We start from the raw sequence: 19032 nt of genomic DNA on the forward strand, positions 1-19032 counted from the left end.
CACTGACTTCTTTACGCAGCAGGACACGGTGCTTTACAAAATGGGTAGCGTCAGCCTGATATGCAGGTGGGGTAATTGCCTCTGTTCTCACCGATATTTTGCTTACTTGGCACACCGATTCTCGATTGTACGGGTTTCGAACAAAAACTTTTTATACCCACTGTAAAGCTTGTGTGATATATATTAATAAGCCTGCAAGGAAATTGGTTGATTTTTAGTTTGTTAGAAGAACAAGACACATATATTCAAAGGAAATTCCGTGTTTTTATTTGAGCTTTTAAATAGTTTGCACAATATGTTACAGCTTAACGGCTGCTGCGATGTATTTACAGACAAGACGGGACGGTGCTCCTCAGTACTGGTAGCTGGCGTGTGACGTGGTGACGGCGGTGTGCGAGCTCTTGAGTGGCGCGCCATACAGCGCGGCTGGGGGCGGTGGGGCGGCCTTGGCGGGGGCAGCGACTACTGCGGGGGCGGCGAACAGTGCGGGAGCCTTGGCGATGACGACCGCGGGGGCGGCGGGGGGCGGCAGAGGCGCCAACCGCGGCAGGGCGGCGGGCAGCGGCACCAGGCGGCCTGCAACACCACAACCACGGCGGATGTAAGACAAATGCGCGAAATGAGGCCGTTTTGACCTCCCTAAGACGCCGGCGACCTATGTATCGGATTAGATAACAAAAGTTTATGTCTTGGTTATATGTCAAATTATTGAAATCGCTAACCGATTTCGGCTTTGCAGCCATCACCAGTCTCTTGTAATCGAGTCGAAACCGGTTATCAGTTTTAGTGAAGTAACATGTGACCAAGAGAAAGACATGAAAGTAAAGATAATCATGGAATCGTCGGATGTCAGAAAAACTTGGCAGACACGCTAATGCGTCAATGCAAACCGATTCGGAAACGATTAAAGCTGAAAAAATTACCAGAGGTTGAAAATACCGCATCAGTTGTAAATTTATTTTATGATCACGACCTGTTTCGGGCTCACATAAGTCCATCCTCAGGCGTCGCAAGTGTGCTGTGGCCCCCGAGCGCCGCGATGGACGTGTACTAGGCGGGGTGTGGTACCTATTCTGTGCTACCTCCCTGTTCTGCTGCGCTCGTAGGTAGCACACCGCGCCTACTACACGTCCATCGCGGCGCTCGGAGGCCACAGCACACTTGCGACACCTGAGGATGGGTGTATGACAGCCCGAAATAGGTCGTGATCATAAAAGAAATTTACAACTGATGCGGTATTTTAAACCTCTGGTATAATGCTCAGTTGCGGATGTTCCTCCAACAGAATTGGTTGAATGAAAAAAATTAGTTCCAATTTTGGCCACTAGGTGAAAATCTGGTGCTGTACAGCATCTGGTCTACGTCTTTGGTGCTCATATTGAACAAATTGTGTAACCGGCACTATCAACAGCTTGCCTTTCTCACTTATTTGACTTTTACTGACCACATTCCTTTCCTAATCCATTACTTGAGTTCAGCACCTTAACACTCCCATTTGCATGCTACCTGCAGTGTCTACTATTGCTATAAAAAGAGACAATTCGTAGTTTGGTGAAGACTTTCTCACAATTCATCTGACTGAAAAAATAATTATGATGTGTTAAACGGTTTTGGCGGTATTTGATCTGAAGGTCTATAGAGTGGTCGGAAACAGTCTAGATAGCTTGTAAGGGTGTTACAGGATATTATGTACAGAGAAATAATTGTTCTGAATAAAAGTCGATACATTGCACTGTTTCAAAGTTAATTAGCATTTGATCTCGGCAATGTGATCGTTGCGATCTCGAATACAAGAGGCCCACCAGATGCAACCAGCGTCAGTTGTTCTCATAGAGAAGATCATAGCAGACGCGACTGCTCAGCCTCTGGCTCCGGTTCGATCCGTAATACCGTTCCATTCCAGATTTTGTGTTCTCTCTTGTTCGGTTTTAGAAAACCAATGGGAAAACAGAGCGAGGTGGAGCAGTGGCTAGCACACTGGACTCGCATTCGGGAGGACGACGGTTCAATCCCGCGTCCGGTCATCCTGATTTAGGTTTTCCGTGATTTCCCTGAATCGCTCCAGGCAAATGCCGCCATGGTTCCTTTGAAAGGGCACGGCCGACTTCCTTCCCCATCCTTCCATAATCCGATGAGACCGATGACCTCGCTGTCTGGTCTCGTTCCCCAAAGAACCCAACCCAACCCAACGGGAAATACGTTTGACGACAGGGTCTACGGCGGGTTGCCTGAATTTGCGCTCGAAACGGCCGGATTGGCTAACTCTGATGCTAAGTAACTGAGAAAGAGGGCAAATTATCGAATTATTTTCTTAGTAACTATTTCTCAGTATAAACTACGCTGCAACACGGTTACAAACTTTCCATACTGTATCCGGCCACCGTGTACGTGTATACTAAACAATAAGGGTCCCCTAACGCTTTGCTAAGGTATGTATTAAGTTCACTCTGCGTGTGAAAGTGATCCTGAAGAAGATCCCAGCAGACTGTTCGAAACGTCGATCGTTCAAAAGAAATATGACGCGGCCGAACCACCCCAAAGATTTCAAGGTCATTGGTTTGATATTCTTTAGCATGTTATTTCGTTCATTAGGTGACCGTACATCTCAGCTACTACGGCTACACTGAAGTGGTACTGACCGGGCAGGGGCGCGGGTACAGCGACCCTGGCGGGCGCGGGAGGCGGTGGTGCGCCGCCGGAGCGGGAGACGACGGCGTTGAAGCCGGCGCCGGGCGCGGCCGAGTACTGCACGGTGCGGACGGCGCCGTCCGGCTCGACGACGCTGTAGCTGCCCTGCACGGCGTCGCCGCTGCGGCTCTCCTGCTGCTGCTTGGCGTCGCCCGTCAGCGCGTCGCTCACGCTGTAGCTGAAGCTGTACTGCGGGTTCGGGTCGTAGTCCGCATCAGCCCTGGCCGCCGCCAGCGCTCCTGTCGGCAACGGCGGTGGTTATTCGATGCCATTCACTGCACGTGCCGGTAATCAACTACCGCTGTTGTTGCTGCCGAAGTGCATGTTGACCAGCCCTCCAGAACACAACAGCGGATCAAAAAAATAACTATTACAAGGAGGGAAGGAAGCTGAGCCTGTGACGTACTTCGCTATAATTGAGCACTTTATGCACTGACTGACAAAAGACTGTTGCAGTCGCAAATGGAGGAGGAAACGAAATGGAACTGTACGGGATAAGCTTCTCAAATAATTGAGATTAGCTACTTTCGCTCTTCGTATAACTGCTAATCTTGGAAACAAACTTATCAACTTCCTGACAATATTTGCATATTTCCATTCATTAAAGTCGTGCGGAAAAATTTCCTTCAATAACTCATCACTTACAAAGGTAGCATAGACTTTATAAAGCGAGCAGTAAGAATTTATTGTATGATTATATGATAGCGGAACAAACACTGGTAGCAGTTACTTCTGTAATATATCTGGAAGTATGCGTACAGAACGATTTGAAGTGGAATGATCATATAAAATTAATTGCTGGTAAGGCGGGTGTCAGGTTGAGATTCATTGGGAGAGTCCTTAGAAAATGTAGTCCATCAATAAAGGAGGTGGTTTACACAACACTCGTTCGACCTATACTTGAGTAGTGCTCATCAGTGTGGGATCCGTACCAGGTCGGGTTAACAGAGGAGACAGAGAAGATCCAAAGAAGAGCGGCGCGTTTCGTCACAGGGTTATTTGGTAAGCGTGATAGCGTTACGGAGATGTCTAGCAAACTCAAGTGGCAGACTGCATGAGAGGCGCTCTGCATCTCGGTGTAGCTTGCTGTCCAGGTTCCGAGAGGGTGCGTTTCTGAATGAGGTATCGAATATATTGCTTCCCCCTACTTATACCTCCCGAGGAGATCACGAATGTAAAATTAGAGAGATTCGAGCGCGCACGGAGCCTTTCCGGCAGTCGTTCCTCCCGCGAACCATACGCGACTGGAACAGGAAAGGGAGGTAATGACAGTGGCACGTAAAGTGCCCTCCGCCACACACCGTTGGGTGGCTTGAGGAGTATAAATGCAGATGTAGATGTATGTGGTCTTCACCCACGGTCTTCATGTAGGTACCTCTTCAAGAGCTGGGCATTTTAACTCTGCATATATATATACACTCCTGGAAATGGAAAAAAGAACACATTGACACCGGTGTGTCAGACCCACCATACTTGCTCCGGACACTGCGAGAGGGCTGTACAAGCAATGATCACACGCACGGCACAGCGGACACACCAGGAACCGCGGTGTTGGCCGTCGAATGGCGCTAGCTGCGCAGCATTTGTGCACCGCCGCCGTCAGTGTCAGCCAGTTTGCCGTGGCATACGGAGCTCCATCGCAGTCTTTAACACTGGTAGCATGCCGCGACAGCGTGGACGTGAACCGTATGTGCAGTTAACGGACTTTGAGCGAGGGCGTATAGTGGGCATGCGGGAGGCCGGGTGGACGTACCGCCGAATTGCTCAACACGTGGGGCGTGAGGTCTCCACAGTACATCGATGTTGTCGCCAGTGGTCGGCGGAAGGTGCACGTGCCCGTCGACCTGGGACCGGACCGCAGCGACGCACGGATGCACGCCAAGACCGTAGGATCCTACGCAGTGCCGTAGGGGACCGCACCGCCACTTCTCAGCAAATTAGGGACACTGTTGCTCCTGGGGTATCGGCGAGGACCATTCGCAACCGTCTCCATGAAGCTGGGCTACGGTCCCGCACACCGTTAGGCCGTCTTCCGCTCACGCCCCAACATCGTGCAGCCCGCCTCCAGTGGTGTCGCGACAGGCGTGAATGGAGGGACGAATGGAGACGTGTCGTCTTCAGCGATGAGAGTCGCTTCTGCCTTGGTGCCAATGATGGTCGTATGCGTGTTTGGCGCCGTGCAGGTGAGCGCCACAATCAGGACTGCATACGACCGAGACACACAGGGCCAACACCCGGCATCATGGTGTGGGAAGCGATCTCCTACACTGGCCGTACACCACTGGTGATCGTCGAGGGGACACTGAATAGTGCACGGTACATCCAAACCGTCATCGAACCCATCGTTCTACCATTCCTAGACCGGCAAGGGAACTTGCTGTTCCAACAGGACAATGCACGTCCGCATGTATCCCATGCCACCCAACGTGCTCTAGAAGGTGTAAGTCAACTACCCTGGCCAGCAAGATCTCCGGATCTGTCCCCCATTGAGCATGTTTGGGACTGGATGAAGCGTCGTCTCACGCGGTCTGCACGTCCAGCACGAACGCTGGTCCAACTGAGGCGCCAGGTGGAAATGGCATGGCAAGCCGTTCCACAGGACTACATCCAGCATCTCTACGATCGTCTCCATGGGAGAATAGCAGCCTGCATTGCTGCGAAAGGTGGTTATACACTGTACTAATGCCGACATTGTGCATGCTCTGTTGCCTGTGTCTATGTGCCTGTGGCTCTGTCAGTGTGATCATGTGATGTATCTGACCCCAGGAATGTGTCAATAAAGTTTCCCGTTCCTGGGACAATGAATTCATTGTCCCAGGAACGGGAAACTTTATTGACACATTCCTGGGGTCAGATACATCACATGATCACACTGATATATATATATATATATATATATATATATATATATATATATATATATATTTGCTAGTGAAATTCGTGGTAAATAATCTATCACAATATGACAAGAACAGTGGTGTTGATACCTTCAACACGAGAGGGGAGAAGTACCTTCATTACTCATCCTTAAAGTTATTTAAAGGGCACAGGGGAGTTCAAAAGGCCGGAATTAAAATTTTTGATCATTTGCCCAAAAAAGTAAAATGTCTCCTGTAAACTGTCTCATTCCACGTCATTTCGTTAAAAGAATCATTCAAATGATCTATGGAACATGTAACTAACTAACTTTCCCAAAATTCTCTAAAATAATCTTAAAAAAATCGTTTAAAATTTCTTTTGAAAATGAATAAAAAAATTTTAAGGTCGTATTAGGTGTATAGAGGTCCCTTATCAAACAAGACAGCCAGTTTCATATCATTGTAGGCACATCTTCAGGAGAAAAAGCTTTTCATATGATAAGGCTCGAGAAAATGTGCGATGGTGCAAAGTTCAGTTTGTAAACCGATTATTTGCGTACACTCTTAAAATTTTGGTCATCGAGTCATCAAACTGCAAATTATAATCATAAGGTGAGCGAGAGCAAATCGCAAAGCTGTCTTATAATACATTCACGCTCTAAAAAGCGGACTCGCGTGTCCTTAAAATGCAGTCCCATAAAAAGAGGAGTGCAGTTAGCACGTACAAGGTTTCGGTCAGGTAGATAAAACCATAGTTCCTGTCGATCACCAATAAACGTATGCTTAGACACCGTGTGGGTGGAGAGGCTTTCTGGTGTTATTTCAGTGATTGTAGAATCGAGCCAAATTTACGAAGAAGTAGGCAGTACGCGCCTACTCATCAGTTTGATGTTACACTCCTTCTGGGCTGGATACAAGTACTGGCTCGCTGGAGAAGGTTGCCACAAGGCCATTGTAACGTCTACTGACGTGAAATGATCGATACAAAAACTGAGTAAATCAGTCTGTTGAAAATGACCACGGGATACGGTGGTTTACACGTTTTTCTTTCGAGAACACAGAATTCATAACGAACACTCGAAATCTCAAGTAGCACAAGATACGTTACTATCAAGAGAATGAATAAATGTGTGTGCTTACAGGAAATAATACAGGGAAACGATCAAGATAAAGAAGCAAAGAAAGACAGACCCCAGAAAATACAACTACTTTATCAGTAAACGAAGGATATTTTCAACAAAAATCACTCTCGGGAAAATCAAAAGTAGAATAGTGTAAGTAGGCTGTTTAGGTTTTTATGTTGGTAACGCCACGTAGCACTATAAAATCACTGACTGTGCTATGTGCAGCCTGTGGCTGGTTTGCATTGTTGCAATTTTCTACTGTAGTGTTGGGCAGTTGGCTTTCATAAAAGTGAAGCGGAATGTGTGCTTCTCAAAAAAAGGGAGAAGAAATGGAGATGGACAAAAAGGGAAGGAAGGTACCTTGCAAAATACTTAGTCCAATAAAAGAAGAAGTATGTGGATGAGAAGAAGTAATGAGAAAATCCACTCTCAAACTGGAAAACTATATTATGTCAGGGAAAGGTGAAGTACTTTTTGTGGGTACTTGGTTCGAGGGAACCGGGGAAGACTGACTAAGGAATAATATTTGGCCACTTCGACAAAAATCTCAAAACGCAAATCAATTGGTCCAGGTAAATGGAAAACGACTTAGCAGCAATTACAGACACAAAAGCAGAAATTCTGGAGAGGGCAACGTTTATAAACAAGATTAGAAAGTTCAGGGGTTTGGGCGAGAAAAAGCACATCACTGTGAAGACAAGTGAAAGAAGGAAAGAAGGAAAGAACAGAGTGAGTTAATGAAGAAACACTGTAAGGGCTAAAAATCATAAAAAAAGACAAAATCATTAAGAATTTACTTTACAAGCCCCACAGATGAGCGAAATCGAAGAAAAAAGAAAGAAGAAGAAGAAGAAACGAAAGTAAACTTTACGTAATGGCGAAATTTTGTTGATATCAGGGTCATTAACTGAATATATTTTAACTCATTAATTAAGGTTCCCATCAGCTCTGCGCATGCTACTTTTATTAGTAACCATTTTCCAACATTTTTTCATTGTCAAACCATTACCTCTGTTTGTAATGTTTCACTGTAGATAATACATTCCTTTTTACATCAGATCAATGTAACAATTCATATTTGACTGTGTTACTATAGTCTTGGTACATCCGGCATTCAATGGGTATCTTTAGCTGTTTATACATAAAAATTTTATGTGTAAACTACTAAAGATGCCTATCGGATTTTGAACGTACCAAGACAATCGTAATACAGTCAGATAACATTTGCTGCACTGATCTGATGTAAAAAAGGAATTGTGTTATGTTATTATCATAATATTATTATAATAAAAACGTTATATGCAGCTCAAATGCGAGCCTCAATAAATTATTGACAAAGTTAACTTTGTTGTAGGGCTTGTGAAGAAGAGTAGTTATCAGTGGTGTCAGCTTGCAGGCGAATGCTGCTGCCTTACCTGGAAGCGCCGGGGCCGCGTGGACAGCGGGAGCCGCCGAGTAGGAGACGGCTGGGGAGCCGAGGAAGCCCGCGCTGGCCACGCCCACCGCCACACACACGCACAGGAGCACCGCCTGCGGGGAACAGAGCTTCTATCACTATGTGAACAACGCAAAAGCAGAGCTATAAACCTGACCTCTATCGTCACTACAGTTTATACTTGGTATTTCATGGACGGCACACGCGCTTGCTGCGGCGTTGACAGTGTGACAGGTTGCGTACCGGTTTCAACAGAGAATAAACTAGACGATAGTTTAGCTGTTTCGGTACATCGTTCACACCGTTGAAAAAAGCGAGACACACTCAGGAAACAAATGAAATGTTATGATTAGGCCACTCTCTGTCCTTCAGTGCCATCGTGGAGCAAGTTGTGCACTCGAGCCTCTGTAGATTTTGGATAACGGGACAGATACACTAGTCGGCAGTCGGCAATAAGGAGTTAGGCATGCCCCTATTCAGCAACATCTTTATTCTGCTACAAATCTTCATTACTGCCGATTGTTCACATATTGTTATTCATCCGCGGAAATAATGTCTTCGCTACAAACTTCAGAGTTTCGTAGGAAACTTGGAGAAATTTCTTCGCTTGTGATAGGTCAAAATAGTTCGCCAGACGGGAATCTATGTGCGAGCTTTCACGAACAGTGCGGTACAAATATCACTACCCTAGCATGCTATACAGACCGTCAGAGAGACTCAGCTTGTTTGAGGTGTTTCCAGATTTCTCTAAAACTGCCCAGACGTTTGTTCATGAAGCTGTAAGCCAGGTATAACTGATATGGCGAAAAATGAGGAGCCTGTGCAGACCCAGCGATATACATGAGATATAAGCCTAATGCCTTTGATGCAGTGTATTTTAGATAGATTGAAATTGGCATTCTAAAATTTACACTAAACAGGAATTATTAACCCAGAACTCCCCACTGGCCGACCGAGTGCAAAGTATTGTGCTAACCAAGTACCTCGCTAAGTTACAGTGGGAAAGGGCTGGAGTGTTCGGAACGTATGTACAAGGGCAAGTCAGAAAGTAATGCAGCCCATTTTTCTCCTTCCTTCGTTAACTTGGTAATATAGTAACCACGAATTTGGCACACTTCCGAAAACCTTCTTTTGCAGCCCATTTCAGCAGCAAGAATCCAACGTCAACAGATGCCGGCTGTATACGACTAGAAACTGGCCGACAATGACGTACGTATAAGACAGCGTTCTGTGATTGAATTCCTTCGCGCATAAGGTGAAATGTCCATTCGCATTCATAAAGGGCTCGAAAGGTATGTGGAGATGCTACAGTGGACGTCAGCACCGTTAAACTATGCGGTCATCACTTCAGAGAAGCTACAGCGCAGGCACAACTGGCTGATGCACCGAGGAGCAGCCAGCCAGCGACTGCAGAAACTTTACACATCTAACGTGTCGACGAGATCATCTGCCATTTCGACATCAGACTTCCATCTTTTCGGCCAACTCAAAGAACGTCATCGGGGACATCAGTTTTAAGACGCACTGAGCTTGAAATAGTCTGTGCGCCACTGGATAAGGAAACAGGACCATAACTTTTACCACACAGGTGTACAAGGTACAAAAAAACTGTGGACAAAGTTCGCGGTAATATTGGAAAGTTACAAAGCAGTCGTAAAGGCTGTAGCTTTTATCTTATGTATAAGATGTCAGTTTCTCTTGGAAAATAAAAATAAAAAGATAGAAGGCATTTCTCTCTGATTGTCAGTCGCATATCAAGCATGTACTGAGTTAGGCTTCCGGTCACTCTATATTGGGGTTTAGAGGATACTCACAGCGAAAGATAAAATTAGATATCCTATCCGGCACACAGTTTCAAGGTTTCATATGTAATCAACGCACTGAATTGTACTTCGAGAGTGAAATTCGATCTCATATGTAAAGTATCTCTATTAAACGGTAAGCGCTACTACGCATATTCTGTTAGCTAATAACGATCAAATACCGTGCCACACATCACGTACATTGTTTCCGATTCAGAATATTTTAATCTATAATAAGGTAATTTTAGTTTCGAAAAAAAATTTTCTTTTTCGTCATCAGCCTTTTGACTGGTTTGACGCAGTCCGCTATGAAATCCTGTACTGTAAGAACCTTTTCTCTCAGTGTAGCACTTTCAACCTACGTCCTGTGTCCTCGATTATTTCCTGAATGTATATCAATCTATGCCTTCCTCTGCTGTTTTTACCCTCAACAGCTCCCTCATGTAGCATGGAAGTTATTCCCTTATGTCTTAACACATGTTCTATCATTCTCTCCCTTTTTCTTGTCAGAGTTTCCCATACTCTCGCTTCCTCGACTCATTGTTTACCTTATCAGTCCCTCTAACTTTCAACATTATTCTATAGCACCACATCTCAAATGCTTCTATTCTCTTCTGGCTCGGTTGTCTCACAGTCCATATTTCACTATCATACAATGTTGTGCTCCAAACGTACATTCTCAGAAATTTCTTCCTCAAATTAATGCCTGTGTTTGGTATCAGTAGCCTTCTCTTGGCCGTGATAACCCGACATGGAGTGTAAAATAGCTCCCCGATACTTCTGTTTCGAAATTAAAATATCGCCTGCACATTTCCACATATAAACCTAATACATAATACTTGGAAAACAGCAAAGATTACGCAAAAAATTGTACGTAATACGCGAAGAGAATACCTCACCGAAAGCGAGTCCGTTGTTTTAAGTATTGAAAACTCCAAGTAATGTAGGGTAGTGACGTGTTTGGTTCACAAACCGTCTCCATTGACATAGGCAGAAAGTCGCCAATCACTTTTCAGTGCGAAGACTGTGACGAGGATAAAACGAAAGAGTATGTATTACAACGTATGAGGATGAAAGACAAAATCTAATTATCCAGTCTACATTTTTAAGTAGATAAATCTAATGTGGCTGGAGATATCGCTCACGCAAAATTTCAGTTTACAAGGGAATTTGATGTGCTTCTCAGCCCGAATTTTCGTCTATGACATATAGCACATTTTTATGAGCGTCCTAATGTAGCCAAGATGACTACTTTATCCTTATATTGAAGCATCGATCTTGGAGAAACGAGATCTGAAGTTGCGTACGCATATTCATTTTTCTTAGCTGTAGGCCTACGCACACTCACGGTAGACAGGTAATGTCTATCTAATGTTTCTACAGTGAGGTATTCATTTCAAAACAGTGATGACTTCAGCACACATTTAGTGAAGAGAAAGACTTCAGAAACTATTATATCCCCTTGTACCCCGGTTTTGTGCCACAGAATTGTATGGGAGTCAACCAAAGACTGCGGAAAAAATCGAAAAGAGGGGAATCCAAGCGGTTGAGATGTGATGCTATAGAAGGATATTGCAAACTAGGTGCACTTATAGGGAATGAGGAAGCTCTCCACAGAATCGGCACAGAAAGGATCATATGGAAATACAGGGAATAAAAAGGATCAGGATCATAGGATATGCGTTAAGACATCAGGGAATAGCTTCCATGTTACTGTAGAGACTTGTAGCGAAAGGGAGAGATCTGAATACATCCAGCATATAATTGAGAATGTAGCGGGCAAGTACTGTCTGAGACGAAGAGGTTGGCACAAGAAAGGAATTCGTAGTGAGCCACATCGATCCAGCCGGAAGACTAATGACTAAAAAGACTTCCGTTAAAAACTGCAAACGGTACGCATTTCCTCCAATTCAGTATTAAGGGACATTCTCTCGTAAGAATCTGTTTAATCGAAGGAATTGTGATCAAGTTACTAAGACAGCGAAAAGTAGCCTAACCTGCTTATTTCTCTCTCTATCGTTGTTGTCAGCTGAGCTATTTTCTATCCCAAAGATTCTGGTACCGAAGTCTTATCGTTGAGATTCATAACGCAGCGCCTCGCTCACCTGAGAAGCCATGATGCGAGTTCTCTTCAGTTGACCGAGATGGGAGGGACTGACGACTCCAGACGAAGCGCTGGCCCCTTATATAGTCCACCAGAGCCTCTCCCACGCGACTGACCACTGCCACATGTGATCCGAGAGCGCCCGCTCTGGAGCACAGTCTCACCTTGAGAAATACGCAGAATGACGAAACCCACCCGTCCAGTTTCTGGCAGTGGCATCAGACGCACCTCCAAATCTTCCTTCCCAAGTCGGCCTCTGCGCTGCATTACGACTTTACTTCGCCAAGACGTCAGCTTAATGATCAAAGAGAATATGATGTCTGCCTCATTCAGTGCGAAATCTTTGGCAACCAGGCAGCCAGTCAGTGACAAAAATCTGCTACTAGCAACATGCTGAAACGTGAAATAAATCGTTAACAGTTCAAAACTTGCAGACTTAAGTTGGATTAAGTTTTTTTTTAAAAAAAAGAAAAAGGACATGATGGTCACTTTCGAATACAAAAAGTTTTCGTTTTGAAAACACAATATTACATTTTTAGCTTTTAGCTATTTTCAAGTGGAAGACAGCGATAATTTTGTGCCTTAGCGCGCATCACAATTTTAAAATATTAGACGTATTCTGAAGCACGTAAAAGATAAAAGCCGAAATTCCAACATCAAACTTTAAAAATAAATAAGTGCAATATGAACATTAAATAAATTTTCAACTGCCAAGATCGCTAAAATTAATAATTCTTGCAGATCACCGCTTTTGGCAGTTCTCTATTACCATCTTCGGAGCTAATATTATATCATTACGTAATCTTCTCTTGCATTACAGCAAGTAGTACTATACAATGTACGTCCACGTTGTATAGCACCACTTACTGAAATGAAGAAGATGATTATGTAATGATGTAAAAATAGACCAGAAGATGGCAACACACAATTGGCGAAATCGGTAATCTATATGAATAAATGAATTTAGCGATCTTGACAGCTGAAAATGTATTCGCTGTTGATAATACGAGGGCTGTTCGAAAAGTAAGATCCGATCGGTAGTAAAATGGAAATTACAGCGAAAATCAAAAATGCTTTATTAACTGCAGTTAGCTACATCTCCAGCTACTTCTCCACAGCCGCGAGGGATTAGCCGAGAGGTCTGAGGCGCTGCAGTCACGGACTGTGCGGCTGGTCCCAGCGAAGGTTCGAGCCCTCCCTCGGGCATGGGTGTGGGTGTTTGTCCTTAGGATAATTTAGGATCCACTGCAAGTACTATGTCAGATAGACGAGAGGTGAGAAAACTTAGATTTCTTGGTCGAGCGGCTGCTCATAAACCAAACATCAAGTCGGTAAATGCCAAACGTCACCTTGCTTGGTCTAAGGAGCGTAAACATTGGACGATTCAACGGTAGAGTGACGAATCACGGTACACAATGTGGCGATCCGATGGCAGGGTGTGGCTATGGGGAATGCCCAGTGAACTGCATCTGCCAGCGTGTGTAGTGCCAACAATAAAATACAGAGGCGGTGGTGTTATCCTGTGGACGTGGTTTCCATGGAGGGGGCATCCACACTTTGTAGTTTTGCGTGGCACTATCACAGCACAAGCCTACATTCATGTTTTAATCACCTTATTTCTTCCCACTGTTGAAGATCTATTCGGGGATGGCGATTGCAGCTTTCATCACGATCGAGCACCTGTTCATAATGCACGACCTGTGGCGGAGTGGTTACACGACAATAACGTCCTTGTAAATTGCCCCTAAAGGCGGAAGAATCAGCAATGATCAACGACATGAGGATGCAGAAGGCAATGTGAACCACTGCATTAAAGACACGTAACGTGTATCCACAGGACATGTGGTCTCTAATTGAAGAAGTGTCATGATGATCTCTCCATTGGCAAAATATTCCGGAATAGTCCCCCATTCGGATCTCCGGGAGGGGACTGCCAAGGGGGTGGTTACCATGAGAAAAAGATTGAATAATCAACGAAAGGATAACGTTCTACGAGTCGGGGCATGGAATGTCAGAAACTTGAAGGTGGTAGGGAAACTAGAAAATCTGAAAAGGGAAATGCAAAGGCTCATTCTAGATATAGTAGGGGTCAGCGAAGTGAAGTGGAAGGAAGACAAGGATTTCTGGTCAGATGAGTATCGGGTAATATCAACAGCAGCAGAAAATGGTATAACAGGTGTAAGATTCGTTATGAACAGGAAGGTAGGGCAGAGGGTGTGTTACTGTGAACCGGGTTGTTGTAATCAGAATCGACAGCAGACCAACACCGACAACGATAGTTCAGGTATACATGCCGACGTCGCAAGCTGAAGATGAACAGATAGAGAAAGTGCATCAGGATATTGAAAGGGTAATGCAGTATGTAAAGGGGGACGAAAATCTAATAGTCATGGGCGACTGGAATGCAGTTGCAGGGGAAGGAGTAGAAGAAAAGGTTACAGGAGAATATGGGCTTGGGACAAGGAATGAAAGAGGAGAAAGACTAATTGAGTTCTGTAACAAGTTTCAGTTAGTAATAGCGAATACCCTGTTCAAGAATCACACGAGGAGGAGGTATATTTGGAAAAGGCCGGGAGATACGGGAAGATTTCAATTAGATTACATCATGGTCAGACAGAGATTCCGAAATCAGATACTGGATTGTAAGGCGTACCCAGGAGCAGATACAGACTCAGATCACAATATAGTAGTGATGAAGAGTAAGATGAAGTTCAAGACATTAGTCAGGAAGAATCAATACGCGAAGAAGTGGGTTACGGAAGTACTAAGGAATGACGAGATACGTTTGAAGTTCTCTAACACTATAGATACAGAAATAAGGAATAGCGCAGTGGGCAGTACAGTTGAAGAGGAATGGACATCTCTAAAAGGGGCCATCACAGAAGTTGGGAAGGAAAACATACGTACAAAGAAGGTAGCTGCGAAGAAACCATGGGTAACAGAAGAAATACTTCAGTTGATTGATGAAAGGGGGAAGTACAAACATGTTCCGGGAAAATCAGGAATACAGAAATACAAGTCGCTGAGGAATGAAATAAATAGGAGGTGCAAGGAAACTAAGACGAAATGGCTGCAGGAAAAATGTGAAGACATCGAAAAAGATATGATTGTCGGAAGGACAGACTCAGCACACAGGAAAGTCAAAACAACCTTTGGTGACATTAAAAGCAACGGTGGTAACATTAAGAGTGCAACGGGAATTCCACTGTTAAATGCAGAGGAGGGAGCTGATAGGTGGAAAGAATACATTGAAAGGCTCTATGAGTGTGAAGATTTGTCTGATGTTATGTGATAGAAGAAGAAACAGGAGTCGATTTAGAAGAGATAGGGGATCCAGTATTAGAATCGGAATTTAAAAGAGCTTTGGAGGACTTACGGTCAAATAAGGCAGAAGGGATAGATAACATTCCATCAGAATTTCTAAAATCATTGGGGGAAGTGGCAACAAAACGACTATTCACGTTGGTGTGTAGAATATATGAGTCTGGCGATATACCATCTGACTTTCGGAAAAGCATCATCCACACAATTCCGAAGACGGCAAGAGCTGACAAGTGCGAGATTTATCGCACAATCAGCTTAATAGCTCATGCATCGAAGCTGCTTACAAAAATAATATACAGAAGAATGCAAAAGAAAATTGAGAATGCGCTAGGTGACGATCAGTTTGGCTTTAGGAAAAGTAAAGGGACGAGAGAGGCAATTCTATCGTTACGGCTAATAATGGAAGCAAGACTAAAGAAAAATCAAGACACTTTCATAGGAATTGTCGACCTGGAAAAAGCGTTCGAAAATATAAAATGGTGCAAGCTGTTCAAGATTCTAAAAAAAGTAGGGGTAAGCTATAGGGAGATTGGTTCAAATGGCTCTGAGCACTATGCGACTTAACTTCTCGGGTCATCAGTCGCCTAGAACTTAGAACTAATTAAACCTAAGGACATCACACACATCCATGCCCGAGGCAGGATTCGAACCTGCGACCGTAGCGGTCGCTCGGTTCCAGACTGTAGCGCCCAGAACCGCATGGCCACTCCGGCCGGCTAGCTATAGGGAGAGACCAACAAGAGGGAATATTAAGAGTGGACGATCAAGAAGGATGTGCTCGTATTAAGAAGGGTGTAAGACAAGGCTGCAGCCTTTCGCCCCTACTCTTCAATCTGTACATCGAGGAAGCAATGATGGAAATAAAAGAAAGGTTCAGGAGTGGAATTAAAATACAAGGTGAAAGGTATATCAATGATACGATTCGCTGATGACATTGGTATCCTGAGTGAATGTGAAGAGGAATTAAATGATCTGCTGAACGGAATGAACAGTCTAATGAGTACACAGTATGGTTTGAGAGTAAATCGGAGAAAGACGAAGGTAATGAGAAGTAGTAGGAATGAGAACAGCGATAAACTTAACATCAGGATTGATGGTCACGAAGTCAATGAAGTTAAGGAATTCTGTTACCTAGGCAGTAAAATAACCAATGACGGACGCAGCAAGGAGGACATCAAAAGCAGACTCGCTATGGCAAAAAAAGGCATTTCTGGCCAAGAGAAGTCTACTAATATCAAATACCGGCCTTAATTTGAGGAAGAAATTTCTGAGGATGTACGTCTGGAATACAGCATTGTATGGTAGTGAAACATGGACTGTGGGAAAACCGGAACAGAAGAGAATCGAAGCATTTGAGATGTGGTGCTATAGACGAATGTTGAAAATTAGGTGGACTGATAAGGTAAGGAATGAGGAGGTTCTACGCAGAATCGGAAAGGAATATGTGGAAAACACTGATAAGGCGAAGGGACAGGATGATAGGACATCTGCTAAGACATGAGGGAATGACTTCCATGGTACTAGAGGGAGCTATAGAGGGCAAAAACTGTAGAGGAAGACAGAGATTGGAATACGTCAAGCAAATAATTGAGGACGTAGGTTGCAAGTGCTACTCTGAGATGAAGAGGTTAGCATAGGAAAGGAATTCGTGGCGGGCCGCATCAAACCAGTCAGTAGACTGATGACCAAAAAAAAAAAAAATGGAGTGGCCTGCTGAGAGTCCTGACCTGAATCCTACTGAACACCTTTGGGATGTTTTGGAAGGTCGACTTCGTGCCAGGCTTCACCGACCGACACCGATACCTCACCTCGGTGCAGCAATCCATGAAGAATCGCCTGCGATTCCCCAAGAAACCTTCCAGCACTTGATTGGTCGTATACCTGTGCGAGTAGAAGCTGTCATCAAGGCTAAGGGTGGGCCAACACCATACTGAATTCCAGCATTACCGATGGAGGGCGCCACGAACTTGTAAGTCATTTTTCAGCCAGGTGTCCGGATACGTTTGATCATATAGTGTATGGGACAATACTTTCTGAGCAGCCCTCGTATTACAAATGGCCCATACGCTAACGATGTCAGAAGTGTGTAATAAATGTAACAGTTGACGGCTACCATGATGTCATTTCAAACGTTCTCTTCTACCCCACCCAAGATGAATTATATGTCATATGTTGCTACGAATAAATACACAATTTATACTGTATCGCCAATAATCTTTGAATCCATATCGGTTTTCAGTGCCAATCAGATTTTATTTGGCAATTTGGTAAGTTCACTTACGAATTCAACAGCAAAAAAATTCAGGCTGACGTACAGGAAGCTTCCCTTCAGCCTTGACTCCTCTACAGCGTTCGCTAATGCTAAGTCATTCTGCGACACATCATTTCTTCCGAAGGGGTTAGTGCAGCAAGATACATAATGCGACACTTGTAAAGTTTAGAGAATTGATTGACTAAAGTTTTAAGTCGAGAGGAGAGATGTGTTTAGATGGCTTAATTAGGCTCGTATTGAGGACTAATATTTCAGTTAGCACTTTGCAGTAATTTATCCTTCAGACCCCTTTATGGCTCCAATTTCTGAAACTTTGCCCACACATGGGATTCTGACAATTTTCTGTAGGTTGGTCACTTACAAAATGATGTATTATTGATTTGATTTTAATTACTCGATGGATTTTATTAATGGTTGTTATAGCCAGTGCTGCAACCGCATTGACGAACAGAAATTGTGTCACAACAACAAGAATTATTTTCATATTATTGTTAATACCATATTTTATCAAACACTGGCGAAAAGTTCGATTAATAGCAAGACCACTGTTACGGAAAACGGGCCTAGAAAGATAGAAAGTTGCACATTGTCATAGACGATTACTGTCACTAGAAGAATGAGTGAAATCGAACTAGATAACTTTCTTCATCAGCGATTTAGTAGATGTGTCAGAAGCAAAATAAATATTCCCTTTCGCTCTCCGTAGAGAATGACCTTGTTTCGTATCATTTTATTGTATTTTACGTTTCATTTGCTGTGCCCAAGCACAAAAGTTCATCATGCTCATCTACAGAAATGACAGTTATATAGTTATTCACTAGAGGATGCTGCGGGAAAGCAATAGGATATACGTGCGGTGGTATATTACATCGACAACTGATTGAAGCCATGGTTGCTCCAAACGGAGTGCAAACGGAACACTGCATCACCTTGCTCGTTTTATATTTTGGACCTGCAAACACAAATGTAGGCCTATTTATATTGGAATTACTTCATGTCCTTGTGAGATTCCTTCCGAAAGTGATGGGACTGGATATGCTAAGATCTACTTTCTTTTCTCCATTCAGGAACAATTCCAGCCAACGGAACAATATTACTTGACTGAGCCTCAGAAAGGTGGCGGAGTAGATTATCAAGATGGAAAAGTTTTATTTATCAATAAGTACTGTGTACATCTCAGTTAAATATAGGCAGTGTTCATCATATTTGGGCCAGTTGTTACTAATAGAGCACCTGATTGAACTAATGAAGTAATTTACTGCCGATGTTTTCGGTGATTCCAGTGAACATTTGGAAGAGTGTGCTGAACTAACTGCGCAGCAGTAAGGTCATCTACACTTTGGGACGCAGGTTGAGGCGCTGCAGCAAGTGTTTACGCGACTGGAGTTTCTACACAACAGCGCGAGTTATGTGCAGGGCAGGGAG

At 44.0% G+C, this 19032-nt stretch overlaps 1 protein-coding gene across 1 annotated transcript; it reads right to left on the reverse strand.

The window, feature by feature from the left end:
* Nucleotides 1-242: 242 nt before the first annotated feature.
* Nucleotides 243-12118, reverse strand: LOC124619749 (cuticle protein 7-like). Its single transcript, XM_047146328.1, has 4 exons — nucleotides 12013-12118; nucleotides 8086-8200; nucleotides 2640-2927; nucleotides 243-576 (listed from the first exon to the last, which is right to left on the reverse strand). Exons 1-4 carry the CDS (start codon nucleotides 12022-12024, stop codon nucleotides 353-355), a joined length of 639 nt encoding a protein of 212 aa, XP_047002284.1. The 5' UTR covers nucleotides 12025-12118; the 3' UTR covers nucleotides 243-352.
* Nucleotides 12119-19032: the final 6914 nt, after the last annotated feature.

Source organism: Schistocerca americana, chromosome 6, assembly GCF_021461395.2.
Source record: "Schistocerca americana isolate TAMUIC-IGC-003095 chromosome 6, iqSchAmer2.1, whole genome shotgun sequence".
In the NCBI taxonomy this organism is placed as follows: Eukaryota; Metazoa; Arthropoda; class Insecta; order Orthoptera; family Acrididae; genus Schistocerca; species Schistocerca americana.

Bases quoted from the DNA above. Each gene is read 5' to 3' on its own strand.
- LOC124619749 (XM_047146328.1), bottom strand. The intron at 2,928-8,085 runs GTAAGGCAGCAG...CGTTGCCGACAG, and splicing joins CGCGGCCCCGGCGCTTCCAG to GAGCGCTGGCGGCGGCCAGG. The intron at 577-2,639 runs GTCAGTACCACT...GTGGTGTTGCAG, and splicing joins TGTACCCGCGCCCCTGCCCG to GCCGCCTGGTGCCGCTGCCC.